The sequence below is a fragment of the Ziziphus jujuba genome, chromosome 5 (assembly GCF_031755915.1).
Source record: "Ziziphus jujuba cultivar Dongzao chromosome 5, ASM3175591v1".
Classification (NCBI taxonomy): domain Eukaryota; kingdom Viridiplantae; phylum Streptophyta; class Magnoliopsida; order Rosales; family Rhamnaceae; genus Ziziphus; species Ziziphus jujuba.
The window spans coordinates 9,031,917-9,046,662 of record NC_083383.1 but is presented as its reverse complement, the minus strand read 5'-3'; the positions used below and the strand labels follow the sequence as shown (position 1 = coordinate 9,046,662).

Genomic DNA, 14,746 nt, shown 5'->3' with positions numbered 1-14,746 from the left:
AAAAAAAAAGCATTTAAAATGCCGAAATGTGCTACTTCTGCCTAACACTCATTAATTTTAAGTTTCAAGTCAACACGTTATTAATAATTATGCAAAACGTACCACATGATTTTTTTTTTCTTTTTCTTTTCAAATTTCTCTTGCCCTGTTTTCTTAACTAAGACGAATCCAATTGCTGGACATTTTTCCAACATTTTTTTAAACATAAACCCTAGCTCCATTAGGTATCATTTATAGAAATATATATATATATATATGTATAATATTTAAAATAAAAAGATCTCGATCCAAGGTGTTGACCTCTGAGAGATGCAGGTAAAATTTTCCGCGTTAACTAATTATTTAAGCATAAAATAATGGTTTTTTGTAAAAAGACAAAAAAAAGAAAAGAAAATTATTTTGTATCATTTTGTCAATGATAAAATGATTACAGGAAGAATTTTTAGTGGAATACGAGGCACTTGACGTGAAAATTATATACATACGTGTGCCCCGAGAATTTCGTTAAAACCCAAAATTACGTTTTGGCATAAAATTTTCGAGTATGCGAATATACAACATATATATATATATATATATTTACCACCCTGTTTGTCACGGACTCAAAGACAGTACTTCAGTTTTGAGCCGTTTGATTTTGGAGATGAATAACACGCGTCGAGAATCACAAGGATCTGTGATGGAAATATAAGATAGATGCATGTGGTTGAATAAGAATCTATTTTTGAGTATACTAGATTGCTTGATGGGATTAAAAACGGGTGGGGGTGAAAAATAAAAAATAAAAAAAAATCTTAATTATAGGAGGGGAGGGGTGGGGGACGGTCAAAAAAACACAAGTAGTAGCGGGTTTTCCGGTGAAAGGACGAATAAGCAAAAAAGCTGATCGAAAAAACACGTGGAACGATAAGGACCGAAGGATTGTCATGGCAATGACTGGGATTGAATAATGCTCGGTGAAGATTCATTGAGACTGGAAGTAGAACTGTAGGGAAGTGTCCAGTGATAGATTTTCTTGTTCCCTCTCTCTCACACTATTCTCTCTCTCTCTCTCTCTCACACACACACACACACACACACACACATTCTCTCTCTTGTCTCTCACACACACACACACACACACACACACACACACACACGCGAAGGCACAGCCAAAAAAACGCAGTTACAACTTGCATACGATAGCGAGAGAAAGAGAGAGAAAGAGGTGGCGCTGTTGTTGTCTTAAATGAGAGTGGTGTAGCAGAGTAAGGGGGTTCAGTGCAGTTACCATGGCGGCGTTGCAGGACTCTAATTCCGTGCCATTATTGCTTCGAACAACGAAAGAAGAGAATTGAAATCCCAAAAAAAAAAAAAAAAGAACCATAATTTCATTTATCATTTATGATTTATTAGTATTTTACCCAAAAAAAAAAAAAATTTGGGAAAATTTGTTGGTGGAAAAGCTGCAAAGCCTCGACTACAAGATTACATCGAGTCAGAGAGAGTCAGAATTTTCAGAAACCATCCCTCCTCCAAACAACCGCTGTTTTTCTTTATTAATATCATCCCCCCACAAGACCCAGACCAACCACTTCCCCCCCCCCCCCCCCCCCTTCTTGTATCTAATCTAGCGAAAACCCGGAGATCTCGATCACTTGTCTTTCAAGATTTGAAAGCTCCTGATTGATACACATTATAAGGTTAATTTTTAGCTGGATATGGATTTTTACCCCAAATTGAGGTTAGTCGCAGATTTTAGGTGCAAGAAATGGCTGGGTTCTTTTGTCTAGGTGGTGGTAAAGAAGCTCCAAATAACAAGCAAGAGGAAGAAGAAGATCATAGAGTACAACAGCAACAAGGAGTAGGAGGAGGAGGAAACAGCCTGTTTTTGTACAGAAACGAAGAGATCTATAACAACAACAACAACAAGGGTTTTGAGATATGGCCACAGTATCATCAGCAACAGCAGAATTTGAGCAGCTATTACTCGTTTGGAGTGGGTCCTAGCCGAATTAGAAGCTTCAACATCAACAACGATTCCTCCGATGAGTCTTTGAGATTCGGATTTACGGTGATGAGGCCAAGTGGTGGTTTAGGAGGAAGTGGAAGTGGAAGTGGAGGTGGAGGTATGAATTGCCAAGATTGTGGGAACCAAGCCAAGAAAGATTGCATCCATTTGAGATGCAGAACTTGTTGCAAAAGCCGAGGGTTTCAGTGCCCAACGCATGTCAAGAGCACTTGGGTTCCTGCTGCAAAAAGGCGAGAGAGGCAACAGCAACTGGCTGAATTACAACAACAACAACAACAACAACAGCAACACCAACAACAACAACAACAACAGTTTCGAGTAGACAACTCCAAAAGGCAGAGAGAGAATCAAGAATCGGCTTCTCTTGCCTGCACTCGTTTACCCACTACCACGTCAGGTAAAGTTGTAGTTTACAATACAAACAAATAAACAAAAAGGGAAAAAAAAAAAAATACACATCAAAAATTCATGTTCATGAATTTGGATATTTAGGAAAAAAAAAAAAAAGTTTGCCAAAAAGAATTTTCAGGAAACTGTAATGGTAACTATAGAGAAATTTCATGGTAAAGATCTTAGAGGAATTTCTAGACTTTTTTTTTTTTTTTTTTTGGGTACCTGTACCTGTACTCTCCCAACAAAAACAAAATCCATATCGTTTGCGTGTAGGAAAGTCCACCTCCATAGTTACCAACTCACCTGCCTTTTTTTCTTTCTTTTTTCCATTCCTTCACTGTTCGCAAGTAAAAATGACGAAAAGTTCTTTTATATCTAACTTGGGTGTTAGCTAGACACTACTTTTTCCATCATTTTCTCCTGACTTTTTTCCCAAATTATCCGCAATTTATTTTTGTTGCTTTATTTTTAATTCTGTGTTGGAGTTTGATTAGGGTTGGAACTGGGATCACAATTCCCAACCGAAGTGAATTCACCAGCGGTGTTTCGGTGTGTGAGAGTGAGCACGATGGACGATGTAGATGACCAATACGCGTATCAAACGGCTGTGAACATCGGAGGACATGTTTTCAGAGGAATTCTTTACGACCAAGGACCTGACGGTCATTATTCCACGGGTGGCGAGGGCTCTTCAGGCCGCGGTGGCGACGACGACGGTGTGCAGCAACTAAACCTCATCACAGGTGGAACCACAACAACCTCATCATCAGGAACCCATACTGGAGCTAACCCATCATCTTTGCTTGATCCTTCATTGTATCCAACTCCACTCAACGCTTTCATGGCTGGTACGCAATTCTTCCCACCCCCGAGGCCTTAAAAAATTTGCCCTTCAATAGATCTCTCTACCCACACCTGCTTCTTTTTTTAATTTTTTTTTACCAAAATCTTCATTTGTCAGCTCCTCTCTCTAATTTAGTTCTGCTTATTATGGTTTTCAAGAACCTTTTTAACATGCACTGAAAGTAGAACAAAAGAAAAAAAAAAAAAAAAAGAATTGCCTAGGAAGTAGTGGAAAAAACTGGGATGAGGATAATATGGGGGATGTTTTGTTTTGTTTTCGAATTTCAATTCAGATTTCCATATGGTTTTATTTTGATCTTATCGATGAGCCATTGTCAATTTATTTAAGGAAAAGAAGCATTTGTTTTTGTTGTTTATGAGCCTGGTTGTTTCTTCTGCAGATAGCAGCATTTGGATATGTGCTCGTATATATATATATATATATATTTTTTTTTTTTTTATAATTTAATGTCCATTTTGGTTTATTACTTTTAATAAATACCCTTGTTTTCTTATCTCGGTTTCATACTGAATGCGCTTTCTGGTTGGTGTTGAACTCGAAGCCGCTTTTTCCCCGTTTATCCGTTCTCTTGCCGGATAGAAATGGGACGAAACTAGGTTTCGTGTTTGGTTAACCAAAGAATTTAAATTTTTTTTTTATCTTTATTGAAGAAAATAAAAATAATAAATCTGAAAAAACAGAAAAAAAGAAAAGAGAAGTGGGTGGTACGGGCGGTCCACCCTTTGTGTTATAGGCTTCATGTATTGGCAAATAGCAAGTAGGCAGTCCTGTCCAAAAGGTGAAAAACCTTGAAGAACCTTTTTTTCTCTTTTCTCTTTTCTCTTTCTCTAGCTTCCCTCACTCTATATATACACAACATATTAACACATTATTTCAGCAAAATAAATATATATATATATATATTAACACATTATAATCACGTAAATGGATACTTATAAGATGCATTTATGCCAACTACTTATCTGCAAAATATTAAAATTTTAGATATTTGAATAGACATGCATGGATGTGACCCCATTTTGAGGCAGCTATAGGGTGTGGAAAGTTTTTGATCATTATATATATAGCTTATTTTCGTTTAATGCATTTTGAAAGTATTTGCATGTGCCTTTAGGCTTATATATATGTAGACTACAAAATAATGATAATCTATAGGGGTTGAGGTACATTTGTGATGTTCTTCTATAGACTACTAGATTTGGTACATGTGGAAGAACATATTGTTTTTGAAAAACTTCCCCAGTTTCGTAACACTTCTGACCCCTAACATGTGCAATCTCATCTTCATCATCAGATTTAGACACCAATTACACCCCCTAGCAGATTTCTATAGAATATATATATATATAATACACCTAGCTCCTTTATTTAATGTTCTATCAAATAAAAAAATTTAATTATTTACTTCTTCTTCTTCTTCTTTTATTTTTTATTTTTATTTTTTAACTAATTTATTTAATTTTCTCATGACTGGATAGTTATATTATATAGGAAGAAGTTGGTGAAATTGACTTTTCTCATACTAGAACCTTGGTTTATATATTAAGTTCAAGATATCTAAGATAATAGCCTATTAAACTATAAACACAGTATAGTTAAGTTACTTGCTAACCTATTATAATAGAAGGAAAAATATTGAAAAAATGTATGGAATCTGTTAAGTAGAAATTATGATATCAGAAAAAGAAAATGATGAAGAAGCTATTGCATTATATGCATATTTAAAAGAAATATAAATAAAGAAAAACCATGCAATAATAGAAAAATCTAACCTTATATGCATATTTAAAATAAAACACAGAATTATATATATTAGTCATTCTCTCATGCTGGAATCTTATATACATTTTTGTCCAGGATAATGCGTATCCATATTTTCATTTAAATACATTATTCCGCATAAAAATTTGTTCATAATTCCTGCACAAGAGAAAAATTAATAAATATATACTCAATAATTGAAACCAAGTTACAACTAGAATTCAAGAAAACTTACAAATGTAGGGGAGGAAAGGTTTCTTTTATAGGGTCTGCATTAGGAAATACAGTGGTTGCGTGAAACTGAATGTGGTTGTGAAATATATAAATGCCAAAGCGGCTGCTTGATTTATATTAATGACTGCAACTTGCAACATAGACAAATTTGGTTGTGCTGAAAATGCTATAATCGAAAATTAGCTACTACCAGAATAGAATAGTATTGAATATATGGACGCTAATTTTGATTCCAGTACTTCTGTTTCCATTATGTTTTACTTCATGGACGAAAACAAAATCCATCCGTATATTCCAACAAAAAAATATAAAAATAAGAATCATTTCAGACTGTTTCTTGAAATTCTAGGTGCTTGTTAGGTATGTTGGAAAAATATTTCTTACCACATTACCACTAGCGATTTGTTTGTTTTCTCTTGTTGGAAAGAATATAACATGAGTAGTATTTCAGTAGCTAGCGAGCGTATCCTACTATGTTTATGCAAGGTTTTTATCAAACAAAAGCTGCCTAAGTAGTGAATTTGTAATGGGACAAGTATAATGCATGTTAACTTTCTAAGCTTATATATAATTGTCTTCCCTACGATACTAATTATTGATTGGCATTTCACTCATCACAAGAAACGAACTTAAAATTAACTTATTTGAGGTAATTGTCTGGCCGAACCAGTAATGCCTTCGTTAATATTAAGTCATCTTTGTTTATGAACATGCTTTTTCATTTTAATTAATGTGTTCAAACATTGTGTCTATGCTTTCTCGAGTTAGAATTTGAACAATATAATGCGAAATAGAACGTGTAGGAAAAAGTCTGACCAGATTTTTTGGGGAAATATGAACTTTGGAGTGCTAGAAATATTATGTGGCCATGTGCTTGCTAGGTTTAATTTTGCTTACTGAAATTTAATGTGCAATTAGTGCCAACTGATTTATGTCTATGTTTTCTTAAACTTTTATCGTGAATTATTTTAAATATGTGGTTTCAAAAGCGATGGTTAATTTCATATGCTCTAGATTGCTATTATTAATTGCAAACACATTCCAACGTTTTTGATCAGTTAGTCTGATGAATATCGCTTTTTGTTCCTAGCTTTATATGCTTTACTTCCACTTCAATTACATGACCATTGCATTCAAGGATTTGTCAAAGCGTGTTATAATATATATTTTTATTGGACATAAAATTGGTTCTGTGAAACATATCCAAAGAAAAATTTATGATATTCCTAATATTCTGATAGTCTAAACAAATGTGTAGCCCCCAACTTCCTGAAAATATAAACTAGCTTGACACCTATTACTAGCAACCATAGGACAGAAAAAACAAAAATAAAAATTAGATACGACATCGTGGAGATAGCTAGCTAATATAAGATATAAAAGTGATTACTAGGGACACTTTATTTTGTTATTTAGGCGATACAAATTGAAGGGTGGACAATTTTTTCATGCCATAAAATAAGCAATATTTTGTCCGAACTATATATTATGGTCATAAAGACACCCCAAAAAACGTGATTTAGATCAGGGAAGACAACAGTGTCGGAGACGATGATTCAAATGACACAGTGGTCCGGAAATGGATGATTCATCCCTATAGAATAAAATAGTAAAAGGCTGCTACATTTTCGAGAGATATTTAATTGGCAATAGGATGTGCATGTTGGAAGCTTTGATATGGAATCCGGTGTCGGGATCCATATAAAATCCCACCCTGTCCTGTCTTTTTCAATACATGAAATGGATCACACACTTATTCACTTAAATTATAATTTATACATTGTTCTAATTTTATAATTATAAGATTTTGATCAAACTAAGTTTATTATTATAAGCAAGCTATAACTTTGGTTACAAAAATTATTATTTTGATTTAAGCATCGTTAGCGCAAGTGGTATAAAAGGTAAAATATGCACTATATTAAAACATGTTAAATTCAAGATATAAAAATTGATTGAAAAAAAGAGAGGATAGATATAGTTAATATGTAACCAATATGTAACTATTAGGAATATCTTAAGTTACCTTAAAACTGTACATTTTTGCACTCTTTTTAATATATTTTTTAACTGTTTGTTTGAATAACGGTAAAATTAGTGAAATTTCCTTAAAAAAGTGATGATTTTTATTCGAATATTTATTATAAAATGAAAAAGTATAAATTTAAAGAATTAGATTTCCACAAATGTAATAAAATATGTAGGAAAATTGTTTTATCTATAAATGTGTCATTTTAAAAATTTCAAAAAAAATATTTTTGAAATTTTTTAAAAATACATATTTATTCTTAATTTATTATATAATATTAAATTTAATTACTTACAAATTTCATTTTTCATTTTTATCACCAAACATACATAACAAGAGAAAAATTAATTCTCATGACACTACTTTCTAGAAAACTAAATTCTAGTAATCAATTTCTCTCTCAACTTTAGCATTTTCCAAACGAAATCTCAATGTGAATTTATAAATATATCGTTCCAAATAACTTTAAATGAATATTTTAGTTTATTTCAAATTTTTTAATGTAATATAGCATATATTTTGTTTACAATATATAGATAATTATTATTAGATAAAAATAAGTTATGATGAGATTTATAAAAATTATAACTTATTATAATGTGAAGTTTATACTTATTTATATCAATAGCAAGTTCAAGTTAATACCATAATTTTTTATTACTACATGTAGATTTTTTTATTTTTTTATTTTTTATTTTTATATAAAGTATCACTTCAGAGAGACTTACAATATATTTTAGATATCAAAATGAAATCAATTTTAAAATTTATGAGAGCTTTTATTTTATTGTGTTTTGCTTATCCGGAGTGTCTCCCAATAATCATGCACATCGAATAAAGGCAGTTCAAGAGTTGATTGTCGGTCAACTAGCAAGATACCTTTTGTTTTGAACCATGAGTTAACAAGAAATGATAATTCCTAGCCGATTCAAGTTCTTCAAAGGGATGTGTATGAGGATAAATATAATAGAGTTTGGAGAGGCTACTTAGTTCATTCCAGAAAAGAAAACCATCAATTGAAAGAGGGTGGGGGGGTTAAAGTTTGCGTAGGCCAAATCTAGATAGCTTACCACTCTATATTATGAAAAAGTGCTGTTTATTTGCTTGAAATGGCCATGATTTGTCAGCCAGGGGGTATGGTTCATCGTCCTTATAAAAGTTGGCAGGAAAAAAAAAAAAAAAAGGAAGCCTAACGCATCATAATCCAGCAGAAGCAGTAAGGGATTTCCTTCAACATATATTGTAATAAATATATAGGGTGGTCTAGGGTTTTGGAATGTTTAGCATCGTAGCTAGGTTGAGGCCAGGCGTACGCATGCCGGTTTACTGTTCATCTCTCTCTTTTGGCTTCCTTTCTGAGCGCTATGGTCTACCAATACAACCACTGGTATGTGGTCCATAAATATTATCAGTTTTGCTACAGAGCTTTGCTAGCTAGCTGTTTGCAAACCTCTGTGATGTTTTTATCCCCTTGTATTGCTTTCGGGGCCAGCCAGTCCATTACTTTACTCTAAACTTTTAAGTCTGATTAATTTCTAGTTTAATTTTCCCAATATATTGCAGTATCGTTTAATTCTCCCAAAGATCTTTAATTTATATTCTTCTGTTTATAATTTGGAAACATCATAAATGAACATTTAATTTTAAAATATTTATGCAAATTTAACCCCTTTTTTTTTTGGGGTAAGATTGCAAACTGTTAACCTTGTTAATTAAAGGGGCACCAGAACCGTGGAATTTAATGTCATTTGCTATGATGTCCTTCTATTTGGTGCTTGATAAATCTGTGTTTCACAGCTATGTAAACAAACTATGGGTATTTATAGGATCTGTGATGGTAAAATTATTAAAAATATACATTCAAATTCAGAATTTAAATATCCAACCAGGTGAAGATTCCCGTCCAAAATTGTAATTTCAAGCAAAAAGCATTGAGCAGAGTTAGAAAATTAGAAATAGAATTTTGGTAAGAATGCAAATTGTTAACCTTGTTAATTAAAGGGGCACCAAAACCATGGAATTTAATGTCATTTACTATGCTGCCCTTCTATTTGGTGCTTGACAAATCTGTGTTTCACTGGGATTTAAACAAACTATGGGTATAAGCTCCTTGTAGTGATAAAATTGTTGAAAATATATTTTCAAATTCAAAATGTAAATCTCCAACTAGGTGAAAATCCCCCGCAAAAAAATTGCAATTTTAAACAAATAGCATGGGGCGGAATTAGAAAATTGGAAATAGAATTTTTATACGAATCCTTCTATTCCCCTAAATAGTCCAAGGAAAGCCCGCACCATAAACGCAAAGTCGGTGGCCCATTTAGTATTGTGAAAAGGGAAATTTGGCCCAATACCCCCATAGGACCGAGCTTCATGAATTTTGCCCCCTCAATTCATTTCTTTTTTGATCTACCCCTCCAATCTTTTAAAATCCCAAAATAACCTTATGTTTTTTTTTTATATGTTTTTTTCTTTCCTTTCTTCGACTTTTCCCCTCCATCTCTTTATCCATAACCAGACCTTAGGAGCCCTCTGTTTCCTTTCATGAATCGGCCGGATTGTAAGCATGGAGACTGCGCGTTTTGAAGGAGATGGTGAAGAGGCGACTCAGAGAGAAAACTGCAGGATTTTAGAGAGCCCTAGGAGCAGAAGTAGAAGCAACAGGTAGGCAACAACTCTAATTTTGATTTTCTTTTAGTGGTTTTGGGAATTTTTTTTTTTTGGGAGAAATTGTGAAAGTTGTGTTCTGTTTTTTTTTTTTTTTTTTTTAATAACGGTGGTGGTAGGCATTTCTTGCTGAGAGATATGTATGATGATATGATGCTGGATGGAGTACAGCCAACTAGGGATACATTCCATTCTGTCATCAGTTAGTGGAAAGGTGCTTTCATGTTTGTTATCATGGACTTTCATTCTTTCTGGAATTTTTCGTTTGCTTGATTTTGTTTTGTTGCAGGTGGATAAGCAAAATGCTCATTTCTTTGGTGTGACGATCAACGAGCAACAAGTCGAGTGTGGTATTGTAGTAAGAGTTACTTCAAATGCACAAAGCAAATTTAAGGTATGTATATTTCATATTTTTGCATTTAAATTGTTTATATACCATGTTTGATGACTATGAACTCTCTCTCTCTCTCTCTCTCTCTCTCTCTCTCTCTGTGCATCTGCATTTTCTTTTGTGTTGCTGATGTGACATTAAATTTATAATCTAATTGCTTTATTTTCCAGTTACTTTATTTCGAGCAAGATGTGAATGGCGGTTATGGTTTGGCCCTACAGGTACCATATCTTCTTTCCTATTGTGTCTCCAATCCATTTTCCATTTTATAGTGCATATGATTTTTGCATTCTGAAAGTTGTCATGGTTGTTTAAAAAATTTGAAGCATAGATGGAGTCAACAGTGCCAATGATCATATACAATTGGTAGAAATGTTTTGTAATACTCTTGTCATGTTAAACTTTCTGCTGTTATATCCTTCAATTTCTAAGTACTATGCGTCTCTAATTTATTTTCAAAGCATAAAATTGTGGCTGTGAAATTGTGATTTTGAATATCACACATGGGTAGAACTTAAAATTAGTAACCTACCTGTGAATGTGACAATGATGCTCAACTTCTCTTTTCAAGTGAATGTCATTGCATTGTTTCAAGTGGTCAAGTGGTATTGGTGTGGCATTTCAATGTATTTCTGTTCAGTCCTCTGACCTTATTCCCAAGGGCTTTCTTACTTGCAATTTGACTACAATCCTTTAAACAATTGACTTATATAATTGTACTATGATTTTATGTAGCATGCTTCTTTTTATTTTACTTTGGTTCAGCAAATCTTTACCTTTACTCAATAATTTTGTCATATGGAAATGCTTTTTTTCCCCCCACCCCTCATCAAGCCATCTAAATTTCAATATATATCATTGACATACAAAAATCATGACAGTCAATTGCCTATTTAATTAAAATTCATTTAGCAGAATCTCTTCCTATGCACATGCATTTGACATTAGTGTGGTCTCTTTACAGATGGATAATTGATCCTCCTCTGGAGGTCAATGTACCATCAAAACGCACACCATGGCCTGATGCCCCTCCTGAACTCCCTACCAATGAAAATGTAGTGTTGGGCATCCAAGAGCATGCTGTAAAGCATCCTACAAAGACCCGCACATCTAGATCAAAGAGACGAAGCAAGAGAAAGCATGACACAAGAACGGTGGACACACAGGTTGCTTCAAAGCATTCTGAACAAATTTGAAAATCTTAGCACGAAGACGGCTAGAGATGCATGCTGCTGTGTGAATTTTAGGCATCATTCTTCAGCATCATAAAAAAATTTGAATTGCAAAGGCTTATTAGCACAGAGGCAGATGGCCTAACCTGGTATATGTGAAAAGAATCCTTCACGCTGGGCCAGTTGATAACAGGCATTGGAGTTTGAATTTTCACTTAATTTTCACAAATTTTTTCTTTCTTTTATATATTTTTGTTTGGGATATCAGGATTCTGGTTCAGCATGAGGTATGCCAGTAAAGTCTTGCCGTGTTTGCTACCTTGTAGGACTTTGTATCCAATATGTTTTGAATCTTATACATAATCTTGGAACATAGGAATTATAGAGTTGTGTTCAGCTGGATTTTCGTAGAAAAAAAGATACCAAAATGTAATAAACAAAAAAGAAAAAAAAAAAGAAGGAAACTTCCATATTTGTGAAAGGATCCAATTTCTTCCATATTCAGATTTTGTTTTTAGTTTTTGTACTTGATTCTCGTGTCAATATGATGTGTAAGGATCCAATTTCATTATTAAATTATCCATATTATTTGATATGTGGAGAAGCAATAAATAAGAAGGATGATAATTTAAATGGATGGTATTAATCACTTTTACATGAATGGCTCCATGGTAGTATGTCCAAATGAGACTTGTTAGGAGGAAATTAATTGTCTGGCTTTTGTAAACTATTTAAATACATGGATACCTATGAAAGTGTCAAGTAAAAATAACAGTTTTCTCATTGACTGTCTCGAATACAGGTGATAATATTAAAACAACTTTTTTGACCATCCCTCATTTCCATCTACCCCATTAACTTCTGTCCTGCTACCACATTAAATGTATACTGTGTCTTCCTCTCTCTTTCTCTTTTGTTGGTTGGGTACCTTTCAGCCTTCTTTCTTTGCATTGACGAACATTGCAGAAAATCCCAAAATCTCTTCAGTTCAGTTCACTCTCCCTGCATCATCTGAAAATATTCATTGTGGAGCCCATACACTTCAAAAGGATGTAATTAAATTGTACGTTTCTGCAGATCGGAGTTAACGATTACCTGGTATGTGGATATATATACATATATATATATATACATAATTTGGCTTTATGCTACTTCTTTACATAATTTTTTTTATCATTTATAATAAATTTTTTCCATCTTAATGTTTTGAAATCATGAACTCCCAATAGTAAACATAAATGGCTTAATAAGTAAGCCAAAAAATAAATACAATATACTTCATATTAATTTTGTTAATTGATTTTACGAAAAAAATTTCCTAAAATATATTTTACGTATAGGTGATAGATAAAGTCAAAATCAAATAATGACTTAGCCTTATCACAATACTAGTAGTGAGGAAAAAGTATGAATTGGTACGAACAAAGGAGGCGTTATAAACTATGAACAAAAAATTAAATATAATATTATAAAAATGAATCAAAAATGTTTTGTTTGAATTCACAGAAAGATGATATCGAGGTCAAATTTAGAGCATTAGACCTTTCAATGGATCGATTTAATTAATAAATATATATATATATATATATTTATATATTAGCCTAAGAATAAGAATTTAATTAGTCAATATTGTATTAAAAAAATAACATTTACTAGAATTCATATGGAAATGGTCTCATTGATCATTATTTTCCTACCAATTTACATGTAAGGTCATTGTTGACAGCTCCACTTAATAATGAATAAAGAAAAGGAGCAAAGGTTTTTCGCCTGGACCATCTCCAAAAGACCACAAAACTTTCTTTTTTTTTTTTTTTTCCCTAAAGCAACTGGGTTTCAAATTTCAAACCCATAATTTATTTATTTATTTGTTTATTTCCAATTCAGTTCTGGTGAAAAATTGTTGTCCAGTTAACCAGATAAGTGAAAATTCACCGAAGGAGCATGGATATGTACCTTCTGCATTGGAAAGGATCGAATAATAGGACTCCTTAAGTCAAAACTTTGTACCACAAAAAAAATAAAATAAAATAAAAAATAAAATAAAAATTACTTTGGTAATTTCCACAAAAAGGATTATTCACCGAAACCGTGTATTATTATTATTATTATTATTTTTTGTTGTTGTTCTAGATGGGAGAATAAAGTTGCAGAGAGAAATTATTAGACAGAGAGTGTGATTTATGAGTTGACAAGTACTTTTGGCTTAAAGTGTAGCAAATTCACAATGAATTTGGGAGGAGTGAAGCGGGACAATTTACAAAGTGACAAGGAACACCTTAGGGTTATAGGAAAGATAAGATCATTGGTTTCCAGTCAAGATTTTGGATGACTCAATTGGACTTGGATTTTGGAACACAAAATTTCATTTAAATTTAATGAGTGTAATTTTCATTATTGTGGCTTGCAAACCATGACTTTTTTTTTTTTTTTTTTTTTGGCTTTCATATTTTTGTTTCAGGAAAGACTGTTAACATATTTGTTTCCTTTCTTTTACAATTTTCATATCAGTCAATTTCATATACCTACATGAAAACGATATATTTATGTTAAATATTACAAATACTAAATTTAAAAAAGCCAGTCATCTTCAAGTAATTAGATCTCAGATTGTATAAGATTACGAAGCTAGGTAATAGGGTTCCTTTTTTAGTAGCACTTTAGTACCAAGAAACATGTTCTCACTGTAGGGTCCTCAAAACTCGTTTGTCTTCTCTATCCAGCAGCTAGTACCTTCTATCAGATTTCACAGGGTGTGTTATAAATATAAATATGTGAACATATATGGCAACATTTTTCCCTTAATCAGCATTTGTACTCATTTACATAAAATGCATTCCTATTTTATCTTTACTCATTTACTGAAAATGCATTTGTATTTGTATTTAAAATGCTATTCCAGTAGGCGTTAATAACATAATTGTTTGGCTTATTTTATGTACTCATTTACTAAAAATGTATTTGTATTTTTTCATTACTTTTGCTTCAGGATTATAGTTAAACCTTCCAGCAAAGATTCTACGATTGCAGAAGTAGATACTTAGTATGTTTTGAATTGGTAAACTCTTTGTGCTCAATGTCACAAATTTCAGTTTTACTGTTCTACGATGGAACATGGAGTGTATGTTCTGAAGGTACCTGGAGATACCAACGTCAAAGAACGAAGATTATACGTATCAAAAGGAATTGTACGTTGGCCGAACTTGAAGATGTTGTCTACAAC

The 14,746-nt window shown here is 32.7% G+C and overlaps 2 protein-coding genes across 2 annotated transcripts; both read left to right on the top strand.

The window, feature by feature from the left end:
• Positions 1 to 1,000: 1,000 nt before the first annotated feature.
• Positions 1,001 to 3,624, top strand: LOC107408393 (protein EXPRESSION OF TERPENOIDS 1). Its single transcript, XM_048467227.2, has 2 exons — positions 1,001 to 2,408; positions 2,899 to 3,624. The coding sequence occupies exons 1-2, from the start codon at positions 1,751 to 1,753 to the stop codon at positions 3,282 to 3,284; spliced, it is 1,044 nt and encodes a 347-aa protein (XP_048323184.2). The 5' UTR covers positions 1,001 to 1,750; the 3' UTR covers positions 3,285 to 3,624.
• Positions 3,625 to 10,022: 6,398 nt separating this feature from the next.
• LOC125420593 (chaperone protein dnaJ 15-like) lies at positions 10,023 to 12,116 on the top strand. The gene is made up of 3 exons (XM_060817617.1): positions 10,023 to 10,354; positions 10,522 to 10,572; positions 11,316 to 12,116. Exons 1-3 carry the CDS (start codon positions 10,121 to 10,123, stop codon positions 11,325 to 11,327), a joined length of 297 nt encoding a protein of 98 aa, XP_060673600.1. The 5' UTR covers positions 10,023 to 10,120; the 3' UTR covers positions 11,328 to 12,116.
• The last annotated feature ends 2,630 nt before the right edge of the window (positions 12,117 to 14,746 follow it).